The 17,223-nt window shown below is 38.4% G+C and overlaps 1 protein-coding gene across 1 annotated transcript in view; it reads left to right on the top strand.

The window, feature by feature from the left end:
* Positions 1–17,223, top strand: part of LOC136875848 (abnormal spindle-like microcephaly-associated protein homolog) — a 277,845-nt gene that overhangs the window by 243,105 nt on the left and 17,517 nt on the right. Inside the window, exons 14-15 of the mRNA XM_068228216.1 lie at positions 6,049–6,230; positions 9,925–10,044. Of these exons, the coding sequence (XP_068084317.1) occupies positions 6,049–6,230; positions 9,925–10,044 (302 nt within the window). The remainder of the gene's footprint in view (positions 1–6,048; positions 6,231–9,924; positions 10,045–17,223) is intronic.

The raw sequence follows: 17,223 nt of genomic DNA, 5'->3' as shown, positions 1-17,223 counted from the left end.
ACTATTTTATTTACAAATTATATACACACTTTAATGAACCACCATCTTGACAAAAATTTGAATACTACATTAGCATGTCAGCCGATTACCAACACATCAAAATCACAACATGAGTTCACACACTCGACTAACTATTTTCACTAACAAGTCTCTCTAACTAAACAACTCCCAAGACTGTCTCTTCATATGTCTTGCCTGGCCAGGCGTCTAGAAAAGTATGAGATGTTTTCTCTTATTTTCGTGAGTCTCCAATAACCTATGTACAAAAGAATAGAACATTCTATAAAGCTCTAGTGAAAAGATGCATTGTTCTGTACTATTATCTGGTGTTGCATAACATTACAGTACAATGGATTTATAATGTTTACAGGTAGTAATAAATTATTAGGCTATTATTGAAAATGCACACATGCCGTGTAGAGAACCATTACATTACATTTACATCACTTTTCTTTGCTTTAGCTACGATGGATTTCTGTCTATTCCTCGCACACAGATTTGTCATTTGGTTCGTGTAGTAATTTATTGCAGCACACTTTGTGGTGGAAACCATGGATCGCCAGTCTCGTCGTCACGTGTTGCATATCATAATTAGCTTCCATCCAGGTCCTGTCTTGCATAGCGGATGTTGCATAGAAGTCCTCTGGTATGTTGTTTTTCTTCTGATGCAGATCTTGTATAAGCTGTTTGAAGTTGTTACTTGCTGGAAGTATGAGCTCTCATCTCGGATCCTTTATTAAGGGTTGTTTTCTCCAAATGAGTTTAAAGTAGGTTTATTGTAATCTGGTTAAGTCTGACTTTAAACTAACATTTGTTTTCCCCACATTGGTTTAAACTTTGTTCCAAGTTTAAACTGGGTTCAAAGTTAAACCTTCTATATTGTAGGTTTAAACTGCTGGTTATATTCAGCCTTCTTGACAGTTTATTAATGTATCTGTGATTTTCCTAATAGAATGGTTAGTTTTGACACCAGTACTGCAATACTTAAATTGAAAACGTAGGGTACTAAAATTAGAACGTAGTACTAGCATTAGAAAAATGGGAGAATTTATTGTAGTCTTTGATTAAATAGGAAATAATTCTGATGTGCAGTTCAGGTTAAGAAGCCACATTCCGACAAGTTCTCCAATTTGGAAAATCGGATGTAAGGGCGATTGTTTTAATGGATTTATAATTCATAAGCGAACAGCAAGGCTTGTCTTGTATCATTGCAGTCTCCTTACAATATTATATAAAATACTGTTGGTCGTTGGTGGCATGAATACTGTAATGTGAAGCATAAAAATATTCTTACATAAGTGGTGTAATATGTCCGCTCTGTGTGTGGTGTCTGATGACTGTGGTCGTTAAAGCGTTAGGTGAGCATCGTCCGAAACCGTAATTGGTTGGTTCGAACCAAGGTGGTCGAAAATATTTTTAATATCAGAATTTTGGCCGGCATGGTAGGAGAGGTGGTGGTATAATATTTCTAATGGCTAGGTCGCGTGCCAAAAGCGTGGATTCATACTAGCCATAGAAATATTAATGTTATAGGAAGAAGAGCATTATGCATACAGTACTACATACCTCGAACTAAGTTATCTTATAAACGAGTATAGAATCGAGTAATAAATCTCCAAATAATACATCCTCACTGGTCTGTATGCTAGATCAGAGATCTGCGAGATTGATTGATCCCGGCCGAGGGCGATGGATTTTAATAGGAGATAAATCTCGAGCATGCTTGGAATTTGTTTACTTGAAATTCACATAAATGTTGATTTTCTGAGGAAAGGAATATTGCTAAAAGAATATTTCATCGTTCCCATGTGTTCCTTAATACAATACATGTATCAGAAAACGCATACTAGGCCCACGGTACTTGTTTATGGTAAAGCATGTTAGAGAATAATAAGAAATAAAAGTGCTCTCCAAGAAACTGTAGACAAAAATGCGTTAAATTATACGACACAACAGTTCACACAAATGCAAACTATTTATTTATGAGTGGAGCTAATATCCCGCTGAATGTCTACTTTATTCACTACGTACGATAGCATTAATTTGCCACGAACAGCTGATATTAATACAAAAGTGTCGATCATTGGCTCTGATTGGCCAATTCCAGACGACCATGCCTTTGACTATTCTTTCAGTGCAGCTAACGCTAGCGCAGACTTGACATCATTAGTTTAATCGGGCGAGCTGTCGTTTAAACAAAACGAATGTCAGAAATTGGTGGAGAAAATGGACGCAGGTTTAAACTAGGTACTAAAATTATACTTGGTTTCCATTTATTTGGAGAAAATGGCCCTAAGGTCTCCCGGGTAAGCTCATACACTAGCCTCAATCTTGCATTCTGTGGGACTCCTAAAATTCTCTTCAGGTATCTAGCTTTTACTCGCTCCAGTTCTTCCAGCTGTTTTATGTGAGGTATTCTCCCACTAATTCTCGGCCATACGTGCTGTGCTGATCGATAGTTGTGTGATGTTTTATTTCATTCATAGCTCTAGTGGCCGCCACTGCTCGAGATTTTATATGTAATCCGAAACTCTTTCCTGTTTGGATTGTGATGCCTAGATATTTAAAATTGTTAGCTCTCTTGAGTAGTTTGCCATTGCGTTTGACGTTCTCTGCTTCAGCGAGTCTTCCTCCTTTCCTAAACACTACCAATTCCGTCTTCTCATCTGGATGTCGTTTCTGTCCGCCCATTCACATAGTGTGTTTAGCGATACTTGCTGTTTATCTATATCTGTCGCTGCGATGGCCATGTTATCAGCGTATATGTATGTGCTTGTTCCTGTCATTTCTTTGGTGACATCGTTCATGAGAACATTAAACAGAATAGGGCTGAGTGGATCGCCTTGGAGGACACCGTTCGTCTTTGACAGCCAGTCAGATATGCCTATTGCATTATCTATCTGTATGTGGTTTTCTGCCAGTATATTCGATATCAGGGTCGTTTTGCTCGTTCTTCCAGTTAGTTCCTCCAGTTTCTCTATTAATACCTTTCTGTTGACCATATCGAAAGCTTTTGAGTAGTCAGCAAAAACCACATATAGTTCTCCTTTTAGTCTTTCTGTCGCCTGTTTTATTTGCTCCAACAGTTTTCCTACTGCTAGAGTCGTGGACCTTCCCTTTCTAAAACCAAACTGTTCCTCTGGTGGAAGGGGTTCTAGCTTCTTAGCCAGTCTTTTGGAGGAGATTCCTGTTAGGAGTTTCAGTGAAGTAGATTCCAACGCTATTCCTCTATACGCGATTGGGTTCTCTGTGTCTCCTTTTCCCTTGTATAATAGTTTGATTGTTGACTTTCTTCATTTGTCTGGAATACTTCCTAATTCTCAACATTTATTTAGTGGGGAGGTCCATATCGGTAGGTATTCTTGTGCTGTCTGCTTTGTGTTCATTTCTTATTCCATCTACTCACGGTACTCTGTTATTCTTCATTATCTGTATCGCTCTCACAATTTCATCCGTGGTGAAGATCTTGTCAGCTTGTGGAGTCCTAGGTGTCTTAATCATGGGTCTTGTTTCTTTTGAGCAAATTACTATTCTTATATGATCTATCCATGTTTCCATAGGTATGTTGGGCTGTATTTTTATCCTTTTCGGTCTCAGAGCTCGGTAAGGGTCTTCTTCTGCCTCCTCTACAGTTTTCTTATGTTCTTCCAGGTGTTGCTTTTTCTTTCTTAGTTCCTTGTATTTCTTTCGTTCTCGTTGGTATTCTTCGGTGGTTGCGCTTGCCATTTGTTCTCTAGTTTTGTGTAGTGTTTTCAGTGTCATTTTTCTTTGTTCATAACATTCTTTGTCGATGGCTCTTACCCAAGTTGGAAATCACATTTGCTTCACAAGGGATAACAAATAACATTTTCAGGGTAGGAAAAATGTGATTGTACTAAGCGGTGATAGTGAAAATTTGTGACGCGATAAGCAAGGTATTTATATATAGATTTAAATGCAGCTAGAATTGGAACTTAGAATTTATGACGTGCTAAGGTGGAAAAATGTGTTAATGGGAAATGGACTAATGAGTTTTCACTGTATTACATATTTTACATATATGAAGAAATATTTTTGTGCATATAAACAATATTAACTTTATTTATTTCATTATCAGGGCATGAGGGCAACAGTAAATTGTGTAATATACTCCACAATTTTACAGTGTAGCCTGCCTGGTGGCAATCATCGTTAAGCTGGTTGAAGTCCCGTTGGTCGAAAAATGTTGCCAGCAGGGTAGGAGAGGTGGTGGTATATAATTTGTAACCACCAGATTGTGTGTCAGAAGCCTGGATTCAATTCCAAATCTCTCCAGTGTTCATATGGAGTGTGGGCATATGCCACCTTTGGTGATTTGTCCGTCGGATGGAAACGTTAAGCCTGCTGCTTGTTATTCTACAGGATTAGGCTATGTGCCGACATTGGGTTTCACCCTCTTCCTTTCCACTGCCATTTCACGTAATTTATTAAGTCTCACTAACTGCTCTGAAGTTGACGTCAGGAAGGGCATCTGGGCGTAAAAGCTCACGACGACAATTCATGTCGCTTCATACCTGACTCAGTAGAGAAACGGGAAAAGTGTTGTTTATGCACTCTGCAATTTGCAGTGCATGGCATTCTTTTTCAATTTTTTTAAGTATTTTGATTATGCCTTCAATTTGATTATTGGATAAGTAGACTAACTACAGGCCTACTACTTACTGTCCAAAATTGGAGAAAAGGAGATTACGCATATTGAAAGCAGCAACAACTACAACTTTTTTGTAAAGTATGGAGATATTTAAAACAATTTTGTCTCATATGTTAACCCTTTCGCACACAGTGTGTCGATCTATCGGTGCAAGAGGTTATGGCTAGAACGCTCACGGCGCCGATATATCGGCTCTGTCCTATTTTGGGATTTTTGTCATTTGCGTGGCTGTTAAATGGTAAGTTGATCGTGACTGTAACTTGAAGCTTTGAATTTGTGTTTTACTCTACAGATATATCCACCAGCCCTACAAATTATTTTTTTATCCTACAAATGAAATCTGTTGACCGTGAATGTTTATGTTGTGGTTATTCAAAATTGTTAGTGCGTGGATCTGTTTTGGTTAGCTTATGCATACAACAATATGATCTTGCTATCAGTTTAGTTTAAAGTTTATTTTGTTCCTTTGGTATATCGTGTGTTCGCTGTACTTCGTAAGCTATAACTTTACACCTTCTCATTACTCCGTTGTTGCACTTGCTTGTGTCATCGTTTTATTGTAATGGCTAGGCTATATTAAAGGCCAAATGAGGCCAATATCCTTGAATTTTCATATTATTTAGACAGTAATAATGACCTTCTTTTGCCAAAAGTGATTCCCGTTTTGTGAGACGTGACACAGTCACAGCCACTCACCATGCATCGGACTGCGAGGGCCTGACATCGATGATGGTTACGTGTACAGTGAATAACTTTGTGCCATGCTCCATGAGTGAATTGCAGCACACACATATTGATATCAAATTATTCAGAAATGTTGTTTCGTTCAGGTCTAAGAGTAAAGAAGAAAGACGCAATGTCTGATCTTTCTGTCATTGAAAATAATTTTTTTTAAAAATTGAAAATAAATTTATAAATATTTTCAAAGTTTATTAATTTTTTCGGCTTTACCAATAATACGTCTAAAGTATATTCATTTCTGAAATGCTCAAAGTTTCCTGTATTGTGATTTATTATAATATATGTTAAACTGTATTTTGTAATTTGGTTGGAAAATCACAGAAATTAGTTTGAGCTTCTTTGAGTAAACTCCTGCATATAGGCCGAGGCATTATAAAAGGAATGCATTAATACTAGTAGATATTTGTTACACATCATTTTAAAATTTTTATGTTCATTTCATATTTCATAGTTTGACATTACGTAAAAATCCTGGCGTTAGTAATCAGTCTGGTGTTAGTCTCTTATATATGGAGGAATAGGCATGTAATCACTAGGTCATGTTACAATTAGAAAATAACTTCTGGAGCCAATTATGCATTTTCAGTTCTTATTAGATGCTTAATTTGGTTGTGAGTGCAGTTTTCTTTTTGCTCCAGATACTGTTACAAGATTGTCTCGAGAGTTGTCGGAAGAGTTCTCCGCCAATCACTTGCGCATGCTCTTCCTGACCATTGATCGTTGTAACAGGTCAGTTCCGGCAAGTCATGTGCTGGAATATGCAACAAGTGTTCTAGTTAACCTGGTCAAGCACGAGGATAGTATGAAAAATGTCTGGAAGGTGAAGTATCTTAAAAGTTGCTCCTGTTAACTCTTACCAAAATAAGTACTAAGATTAGAGTAATTTCAGGAATTTTGTCTTTTATAGTAGATAAAGCACCATGCATTCCAATTGTGCAGTATACATTATCTCTCAAATGAAGTAAGCCTTATCATATTCCGGTCAAAGCGAGAGTGTAGCGTGCAGTAGAATTTGACTAGACATAAACCTGGAATGAACTAAACACATGATTGCCATATGTGCCAGCAAACGGGGATTGTCTCAGATTTAACAGTAGAAATATAGTTGGTTCACTAAGATTCATGTACCCCTTAGTGTGCATTTTGATGCAGTCTATATAAAGTTGTAGGTGGTCCGGTGTGTATAATGTAATTAATTTTGCAAATTTTTCAGATATTTGAGTTTTAGGTAAACTCAAGACAATATCAGTGGGTTTTAGCTTTTGTGTCCGTTTGGCCATTCCACCATCACGGCAAAATGGCTGGATAGATCTTGACCAAACTTCATATTTAGTCGACTCATCCAGGAGCAGGGTTTGGTATACGTATGATTTAAAAATCATTGAACAAACTCGGGGTTTATAGGGAGATCAAACGAGTTATTTGATACGCTATTGATTTTCTGTAAAATCTGTAGACTGTGTGTGAAACATGTCATCATTTGAAATTTTTGGTACCTACATAATTTCACTTTCTCTTCAAATAAGAGAAAATTACTATTTTCTATTCGTTTCTTGCTCTGTGTTGAATGATTGAACAACCTCCACAGACAAACAAATCTACCGGTTACCAGGGGAATGTCTCCGGCTGCTTGCCAGGAGGGAAGTAATGTCATTTTCATCGTCGTTCCTGTAAGCTCGTGGTTGTTTGGGAAACATTAAGCTGCCTTTTTGCAGGATATTTTTGGAATGCCATTGGAGGTTGCGATAGTCTTGAAATGTTTCAAATGGATTTCAAGTCATGAATTTGTCAAATGGCACACTAAGGCCATGTAAATTTGATATGCTGTAGACATGTATGTAACATCTCATCGTTGTTAAAGTATATTTGTTCACACATTTGTTAACGCCCAGGTTAAGATAAAAAATCATGAGTTGCAGTTCAGTCTTGGTTCTATGCTGCTAATCCTGAAATGTATTCCATTAGTGGTTTAATGGATAAACATTGCGTGGTAAAACGGAAACAAACTCTTGTCCTCATCCCGAGGTGCCGCAGCTCTTTTCAGACACACCCCCTTTGGAGGTGAGCTGCATATGCCATTTCAACGACATACCAGTCCTCCTGCCATTTCTCAATTTCTGGCAGTGCCGGGAATCGAATCCAGGCCCCGAGGACGGCAGCTAATAACACTAACCGTTACGCTACGGCGGCAGACATTTTGTGGTAGAAGAAATAGTTCGTGCAAGTATGGAACTGTTTAAATGTAATAATGCAATGCAAATGTTCTTATAATAATGTTAAATACAGTAATTATGTACAAGTAACAGGCACACTCATAATGAACAAAACTTCACAAAAGGAAACCTCTCGAACGAGTTTTCCTTTTGTCACCGTCACGGCACCTCAAGCATGGATGTGGCATCCTGTTTTTCCTACTCCATAGTTGCCACGTGAGACGTCACGATGTTCTTCATTGCACAGTTGCTGCATTGGCTATACAATAAAGGAATTTTTAATAATAATAATATTATATTATGAATTCCATATATAGACTTAGGCCCGCAGCCCCATTTCCCCAAGAGAGCATCTGTTAGTTCCCCTAAAGAAATGCTTGCTATTTTAGTCAGTTAGGCTTCTTAAAATAAGTGTGGTCTGATGGAACAGTCCCCCTTTTCTAATAAGATTACAAATAGGTACTGTCTAGTCTTCCAAGGAAGAGTTGGAGAGTTGTCAACGAGAATCTTGACAAAACCCACAGCCTGAAGTGGTGATAGTTCCAAAACAGCACCTACAAAACATTATTCCACAACTACCCATAGCCCCCGAGCAAGAGTGAAACGCTTCCATATTGCACAGTTCACAGCAGAGCTACCCTCTGAACAATATAGTACCCTTGGTTTAACTTCACTGTTGTTTTCGATAGTCACTGGCTCGGTCTGGTTGTGTTACCATATGCAGTAATGAGATGCACTTCAAGTCTGTTCGTATGAGCGAAGATTTTGTGGCAACTATGAGAAAAATATTGTTTACAAGAGTGTGTTCCTTGTGATTTTGCATACTTTACAGTGAAACAAGTAGTATTACAATGTGCATTCTCTACCATGAGACTGAAACAATTTGAGCTATACAAACCAGTAGCCAGGTATTGTTTTTGTTTGCATGTCACTTCTAAGTTCCCAAACATACAGTATATTGCTATTGTAAATAGTGCGATAGCTGTTATTTGTGTACATTATTGGCACCCAGCTTCCGAATGCTGCAATAGGAGCTAAGGCAGGTGCAAATCTTATGCATATAAATGGCATTAGGAAAGTTTTGCAATATGCCAAAACAGTTGGCTGGCCACCCCTGTTATGGTGAGGGATGAAAAGAGGGGTGAAAACCGGTCTACAAGACAGCAAGGCGTGACCTTCAGGCCAGTTGTTACCAAGCAGTGGGATTGAAAGCTAGTTAAGATGTTAGTGTGGTCTAAAGGTGAATATCGCGCAATTATCCGCTACAATTTTGCTCGTGGTACAAAGAGTTCCAGAGGGGAAATTTTGGGGTTGAAGACAATCCTCGTTCTGGGCGAACGTCTGAATCGGTGACTGAGGAAAACATTGAAGTTGTGAGGAATATGTTGCAGCAAGAGAGGCGGTTGACATATTGGCAAGTAGAAGAGACCCTCCATGTCCCTGCACGAGCTATTCATCCAATTCTACACGACCATCTTCATGTTAGAAAGGTTTGTTCCCTTTGGGTGCCCCATTCACTTTGAGAGGAAGAAAGGGAACATTGAGTGAAATGGTGCCGAACAATGCTAAAATGGTTCGAAAATGGGACTTAGCGTAACATCAATAGCATCGTTACAGGGGACGAAACTTGGCTTTATTACAATGTCCCAACAAAATCCCAGAACAAGGTGTTTGAAGATGACGGTACTCCTGTGACTGTGCGAAAGTCAAGGTCAGTGAAGAAAAGGATGATTGCAATATTCTTCACTAAACGGGGCATCCTGACTCAAGCAGCTCCGTCCAAGGTCTCGGCTCAACAGTTGGCTCTTGCATCACGACAATGCTCCAGCACATCGTGCTAATGTAACCATGGATTTTCTTGCCAGATCACGGTTGACTGTGCTTGATCACCCTCCATACAGTCGTGATCTTGCCCCATGTGGCTTCGCACTCTTCCCAGAAGCTGAAAGGGCGGCATTTTGCATCCGACAAGGAGCTTCTAGCAGCATGGGATGAAGAGTGTGAAAATGTAACCGAAGAAAAGGGGCAGAGTTGGTCCAGTGACCTGTTTCGGCATATGGAAAAGTGTATTGAGTGTGGTGGAAATTATTTTGAAAAAGTCTAAAGCGTTCACTCACATCGCAAAACTTTCCTAGTGCCCTTTGTACTGGCATGGAACCGTTATCATTCTAGGTTTAAATTTTTGTTGAGATTTTCAGCAACAACTCTGCAACTCTCCCTTGTTAGTTAATTTAATTTGTTGAATGTATAGAATTAAGTTTGTTTTACTTGGGTAATAATGCAAATTGTTTCTTAATTCAGGATGACCTTGTCAAAGTTCTTCTACGTCTGATGGCTGGATGGTGTGGTAAATCTTGTGCGATCTTTTGCAATTGCTGCACAGTTCTTTGGTTGCTGGCACAGGACCCACAGAAAGCAACAGTAAGCCTTTATTTTCATTTGATTTTATTTTTCTCTTGTTAGACTGCTTTTAAAGTACTTCAAAGTAATCAGTGTACTGCAAAATTTCAAATTGTATTTGTGCTAGTTACCATATTGCTCCAAATCCAAGATGAACATTCAAAAAGTTCAAATCAGCCTAAAAATGTGCTTTGTGAATTCATAATTTTATTTATAACAAATTATAAAGTTAATTTGAGAAAAAAAAAAACAAGTATCATGTACATCCTACCTACTTCCTTAATCGTTTTCATGCGACTTAAAGCCACTAGTAAAAAAAAAAATCATTTTCATTAGAGGTATCTGAAACTGTGTTTCGAAGTTCAAGGAATTTCTTTGTGAATCCGCATTTGTATCGAATCTAGTGTTGTGGCTATTCTGATCTTGTACTCTTTGCGCCCATACCTCACAATTTAATGTTTGACTTAAAGCATCCTTGTTGCGGGCCACTGAGTGCCTTTCATGTACAGTACCGTACACAATTTTAGACTATATTCGTCTTCACTCCGGCACCGAACATTGGTTTCAGTTATAGCGTATTTTCTTGCGGCTGCACAATTATTCTTTATTTCTGCATGTTTAATAACCATTAACTTAAAATTGGCATCATAATATTGAGGAGAACCCTTTGAAAATTTGCCGGGAATATCCGTTCCATGTGTGTGTACAGTAAGAGTTCAACCGTTTTGTTTTGATACTATAATGGTCCGTAATGACCACAATCTTTATTACAATGAGTTCATATTTGATATTTAAAATCATCCTTGTCAGTACATATATACTGTACATGTTTCGAGGACCTTATTGTTCTCTTCCTAAGCAGTTTTTTTTCTCACACTGCCAAATATCTCTTGGACTTTTTCACTTATTAGTAAACACCAATCTTATACTTAACAAATTCTCTTGTAACCTTTACTGCATATTTAGTTCTAAACATTTTAGTTAATACATACTAAGTGGCATAAATAAAATGTCATAAATCAGCATTAAAGTACACTGTTCTATTTACGATCTCATTCAAAATATCTTAGAGTTGTCTGTTACCTACAAATACAATCAATTTATTAAAATTAGTGTCTCTTCAATTTTATTAAAATCTTCCAATCCAGAGATTTCGTCAGTTAAATGTTGCAGCTACGTCGATCTGTCCTCAACTACTCCCTAGAGTAGTATCTCCTCACTACACAGTAAGTGAATCTACTGTTGTCCATACGTAAACATAACTGACAACGCTGATTTTAAATATCAAATCTCTACAGTAGGACTATCCATTATGAAAATATTCCTGTTGTGTATAAAACTGTTACTTTTACAAAGCGTAAGGTACAACTGGCTGTCGCTGGACATACATCTCGCTCAAAGAGAATGAGTGGTCTGGCTTCGGCGGATAGCAGTGTATAATAGACACAAATGTTGAAGGTCAAAGAGTTGTGTGTGCCGTTTTATGACCATTCCGCCCTTGCGTTTTTTATGCACATGGTTCACAATTTCATCTTTGACTTCTTTTAAACAGTCTCTGTTGCGGGCCATTCAGTGTATTTTTTTGTACAGTACACATTTTTAAACTACTTTCTTTTCACACCAGTGCTGAATATTGGATGTAGTTATGCCATACTTCATTGCGGTTACACAATTATTCATTATCAAGGGTTTAAAACAATTACAGTAGAAGTCTTATAGCGAGAATCCATTACGGCGAAAAATTTACTCGCTATAACGGATTGTTGTTATATCCAATTTTCCATAAGTCGGTAAAAACCCCATGCACCTTAAAATCGGTATGAAACTGCAATCGTTTGAAACTTGCGTGTTTGCGATATTCCTACTACAGCTTACTCCTTTTGCCAAACTCGTGGTGTACAAAGCAGTTGCCATTTCCACGCAGCTGTATGGCTGTGAAACTTGGATCCTCTATCACTGTGATATCAAAAAACTTGGAGTGCTTCCACCAACAGAAAATGAGATTCATCTTGAATATTAAGTGGGAGGATTATCTGACCAACACGGCAGTTCTTGACAAAGCGCAGCTAAATAGTATTGAGGCAACAATAATCACTCGTCAACTGAGATGGTTAGGCCATGTTCACCGCATGGGTAATACCAGGCTTCCCCCGCCAAATTCTTCATGGTGAACTTTGTTCAGTTTTAAGAACCAGCTGAAACACATCATGAAGACAACTAGTATAGGTATACAGGCATGGGAAGAATAGGCTGTGGATCGCTCACTGTGGTGGAACACTATATCCACCTCTGTCGGCTTGTTTGAAAAAGAATGCTGCAGACATCAAGCGACAAGCAAGAAAACTCCCGTCAATTACAACCCCGCCCTCCTCCATCCATTCATTGTGATTTGTGTGGGCATATGTTTTATGCCAAGATTGGTCTGTTTAGTCATCGTAAACATCCATGAACTGAGTTGAACCGGTCAATATATGCAGGGAGAAGTTATATATACCCGGATCGAGTTACAGTGAATGGTTTCACAACCTTTTTCTTATCCATAGCCAGGCTATCTATCACAAGATATACCGCGCTACTGAACCTCTCACTGTTATCCTGTTAGTCCTTAAGTAGGCTGTCACGCGACAGAAATCACTTCACTTCTTTTTACCACTCAACACAATAAATTGAAGGTAATGCCACTAACTGTTCTTGTGATAAGATGATTTAAATCAGTGTGGTACGGCTGAAGTAAAAATAATTCTATAGTGCAGCAATAGTAGATCTTTGACAGGTCATTTTTGGGTGCCGTTAAGTAATAAGGCTACCATTTACTGTAGGCCTATTCCATTAAAAAGTTACGTAAAGGTGCTGGCAACGGTAAAGAGGTGTCCCACTCATACAAAAATAAAAACGGTTAGTTTGACAGGTGGCACGTTTTTATTATTAACCGGCAAGTGGAAATTCTAAGTTTCCATGGAGGGAATTAGATATTTTTCCACCAATAGAGCATATCAAAATCAGATCAAAAATTAGATGTATAGCTTTTCAGGCGTTTGCTCTATTAACCAGCATTTCGTCTTAGGTCTGACACTAGACTCTTCAGAGTGGGATGTGTCAGACCCTACCCACTGATGCTGGGGTGTATGCAGGTGAACTTATCAGAAGCCTTTTATTAGGCACAGTCTGATAACTGCATACGGGAGATAAGACTCCACAATGAAATTAATGCCCGCCTAGGAATTCCAAATGGAAATTCTAAGTTCCCATGGAGGGAATTAGATATTTTTCCACCAATAGAGCATATCAAAATCAGATCAAAAATTAGATGTATAGCGAACCAATGCCAAAGTTTCGTGTTCAAGATGGCGGCCGAAGGGGCTTAATCGCGTATGGCGAGTATAACCTCGCGAGAAATTTATGCTCGGACAAACAGAAAACAGTGTTTAGTTACCCACCGGCCAGAAACCTAAGGCTTCAACTAACAATTCATTATACAATTGTTTTAGGAAGAAAGTGATCTGCTATAATATGTAGGTACTGTTCCTACTTCTGTGAGTCCAAGGACAAAATAATGTCATTCACATCTTTTATTAGTCTCTTGTTACCGAGCTCGATAGCTGTAGTCGCTTAAGTGCGGCCAGTATCCAGTATTCGGGAGATAGTAGGTTCGAACCCCACTGTCGGCAGCCCTGAAAATGGTTTTCCATGGTTTCGCATTTTCACACCAGGCAAATGCTGGGGCTGTACCTTAATTAAGGCCACGGCCGCTTCCTTACCACTCCTAGCCCTTCCCTGTCCCATCGTCGCCATAAGACCTATCTGTGTTGGTGCGACGTAAAGCAACTACCAAAAAAAAAGTCTCTTGTTACTTTAACAGGCTCCAGTAGAGAATTATTGATATTTGTTCTCTTGACTTTTTCACACAACACACACAATGTAAAATGTTGTACTAATATTTGGTGATACCATCTCCCTGTTGGATAGTTTTTAATGGGATATTCAATGGTACGTTTTCCCGCTTAACACTATTTTTTTCGTCGTCCCCTGCAGAAACGTAACTAACGAGGTTTCACTGCATTTTTCTGCTTTTGTTTGTCTTCAACGCTCTCCCGTTGTTTGCAAATATTTTTGTTGGTCCTCTGAGATTTCCTGTGTTCACAATGTATTAGAATCCTGAGATTTACGTTTGTGACATTTTATGCTTCCAGTCGAGAGGGGGGGGAATTGGCGTAAAATGGCATTGCATCTAACCTAAACTGCTTAGAGTAACCCTGGCATGATGACCAATTCAAACAATCATTGTGTAACTCATAGCATGAAACTTCCACTTTCTCTCCCGGCCAGGCATGCGGTGACTCTTAACCTGCACACATTCATTCTTTGAGAAGCTACATTGGTAGAGTTATCAAGTGATTCATTGTTTGTCTACACAGTCTTAAATACACTAAGATAATTTTCTGTCAAACTACTGTATCAAAGAATGAGAAGAAACCTCGCATGTTTTCCAGATACCGAATTTTATATTTATATCATGAAATGCAAATAAAGCCTGGTTCCCTAACAAATACAGTTGAACCCTTATTTAACATTTTTACAGGGACCTGATTTTTTAAACTTTAAATGGGGGTTTATGTTAAATTGAAGTATCAGTAAAAAGCACACCTTTTCCAGAGCACTTCGCCCGTATTAACGTAAATTGTACCATCATACACAGTGGCAACAATAAAGCAAGAAGATATCTACCCTACACACTGTACTGTAGTTACGGTGTGTGTGTGTGCTTCTTTTTGATCGACTTTTGTCGGTGAATGCAAAACCGCTTCGGTGTAAGGTTCCTACATTATACATGATTTTCCATTAGTCGGGAAATATACCAATTATACAGGATTTTCCATAAGAGTCGGGAAATATAATGAACTTTCGTAAAAACACACAAAAATCTGTATGAAACAGCAATCAGTTTGTTGAAACGTTTTCCCGGATGTTTTCTAAGTAACGGCTTGCTCATTAGCACGTATTTTCAAATTCCAAAAGACTCGTTAAGTTTCATTCTTAAAACTTGTAGTAGCATCACTCCAGAGGCTTGTGGCAAACATTTCCATTTTCTTACGTCAAATGGTGTCGCCTATCCTGAAAATCGTAGCGACTCCGTATTGAAAATAATCTTATGAGAAAATTTATTTTTCATATTTTTCATATCCTAGGTTTACTGCGCATTTCTTATGAAAACGTATTTGAAGTTCCCTTTAGAATAACATTTTCACTATAAATTTACATGGAAACAGCCTTTCTGAAATTTAACAAGACGCGAAAGTACGTAACCCAACCTCTGAAATTAGTTATCCACACCGCTGTATCTCAAGAAGTACACATTCTTATTTTATTTCAATATATAATATTAAAATTAAGCGAATGTTTACTTCAGCCGTTATTTCTAAGGAGTAAACTGCTGTCATTGTACTTATTGCGGAAAGATGTCATCCCGATGTTTGTTTACACCGGTCAGAGTTGTCAGTTGTGAGCAGTCTTGCTCAAGATCGACTCACTCGCGCGTAGCAAGGAATTGATACGGAAGATGATTGATCATGTTCAATATAATCGCTGGAGTAGTGTTTATGAATATTGAGAACGGATAAAAGCTAACGCCTCAATTTGTCCGTAATAACGGATGAATCAGTAAAAGGGCTCTCATTGTAAGTGAAGGATATTGCTTAGATCAACATAGGAATTTTTGAGGGTTATAAGAACAGTCATTGAAACGGGGGGGTTCTCTTCTACTACAGTGGCTGTGGTTGGATGTATTTCACAGTCCAGCATTTCACTTCAGCCCTAAGTGCCTGCGCTCTAAATTCCTCTTGCCTTGAACCATCCTTAGCAAGCTTATGATGTCTTTTGTAGGTTCTTAATGTCTCATAACCAAAACAAATAGAAATAAATATTTGAGAATTTTAACATTTCTTTAATGTTAAATGCATGTTTTGCTCTATTGCAAATCTAATATAAAATTGCAATGTTCTTATGGAATAATTTTCGGGACTAGAAACTTCTTCCATTAAATGTGGGTTTACGCTAAATCGGTCTCGCAAAATCGGTGGTGTACTGTAGTACAACGAGAATTGGATCGTTGTAAGAAGTAATAGAAAAGGTATTCAGGGAATATATTAACTATTTAGTAGGATTGGGACTTGAGAAAAGAGTGTTATTAAACAGGAAAACGTGGTGACCAAGAACTTGCTAATGAATTTCACTCTATACAATAAAAAAATATATGAATTCACATCAGGCATTAATGGTAATTATCTGGCTATTCAATCCACTGTAGTGCTTCTGCTATTGCCAGTAGGAAATCTTCCCTGCTAACTGGATAACCTTGAAGCCGACACTCTCTTCCAGTGTGGAGAATTGTCTGACGAGGGGCTCTGTGATCGTCTGATGGCACGATGTTCCATTTATAGAGAGAATCCCTGCACCTTCCATACTTGGCCTGATCCTGTTCAGTCTGGTCAATCTTGTGCATGGCAGTTCGAATCTGTTAGCAGTTTGCTCTCCAATAAAGATGCTGTGCAAGGGCAAGTCTGGAGATTTTCCAGCAATCCTCCCACTCTTCCAATATAAAGTTGATGTCTTCACTGCAGCATCATGATGGGGTGATTGTTGTGGTAGTAGCCTTTAGAGACTGAGAGTGGTGTGTAATCTAAGATGGCTAGCTGAGGAATACTTCAGGTCTTACAATCTCTTACAAGAGCATTACACCTTCTCAGATCTGGTGACATTGTTCCAGACAACAGTGGGAGCCAGTGGGTTGACATAGATATGACTGCAAGATGAAACAGCCTGGTTTTCAATTGAGTGTCAGTATACCATATGCAGCAAAACAAATGACATTGAACAGTTCTTTAATTGCATTGATACAGGATGTGTTTAAAATGTGTACCACTGTCACAGATTGCTCATAACTTTTCTGAGGATTATCGAACATGTTGATGAAGAAACTCTGCTGTAAAAAAAAATATCTCTCATAATTCGGGAATATTTGTAGGTGGATCATCTGTCTTGAAAATAGATTCCTTCAACATAGCCCATATGTACACATATGGGGCTGTGAGATACAGGGAGCAGGAAGGGCATAGCAATGGAGTTCTATGAGAAATTGATCTCACAGTGTCGTTGCAGAAGTGCAAGAGACTCCTTCACGGTGTGGAATGTAGCTCAGTCTTG

The sequence above is a fragment of the Anabrus simplex genome, chromosome 6 (assembly GCF_040414725.1).
Source record: "Anabrus simplex isolate iqAnaSimp1 chromosome 6, ASM4041472v1, whole genome shotgun sequence".
Taxonomy (NCBI): domain Eukaryota; kingdom Metazoa; phylum Arthropoda; class Insecta; order Orthoptera; family Tettigoniidae; genus Anabrus; species Anabrus simplex.
Note: the sequence above shows the minus strand (reverse complement) of the source record. Positions and strands in the feature narration are given on the sequence as shown.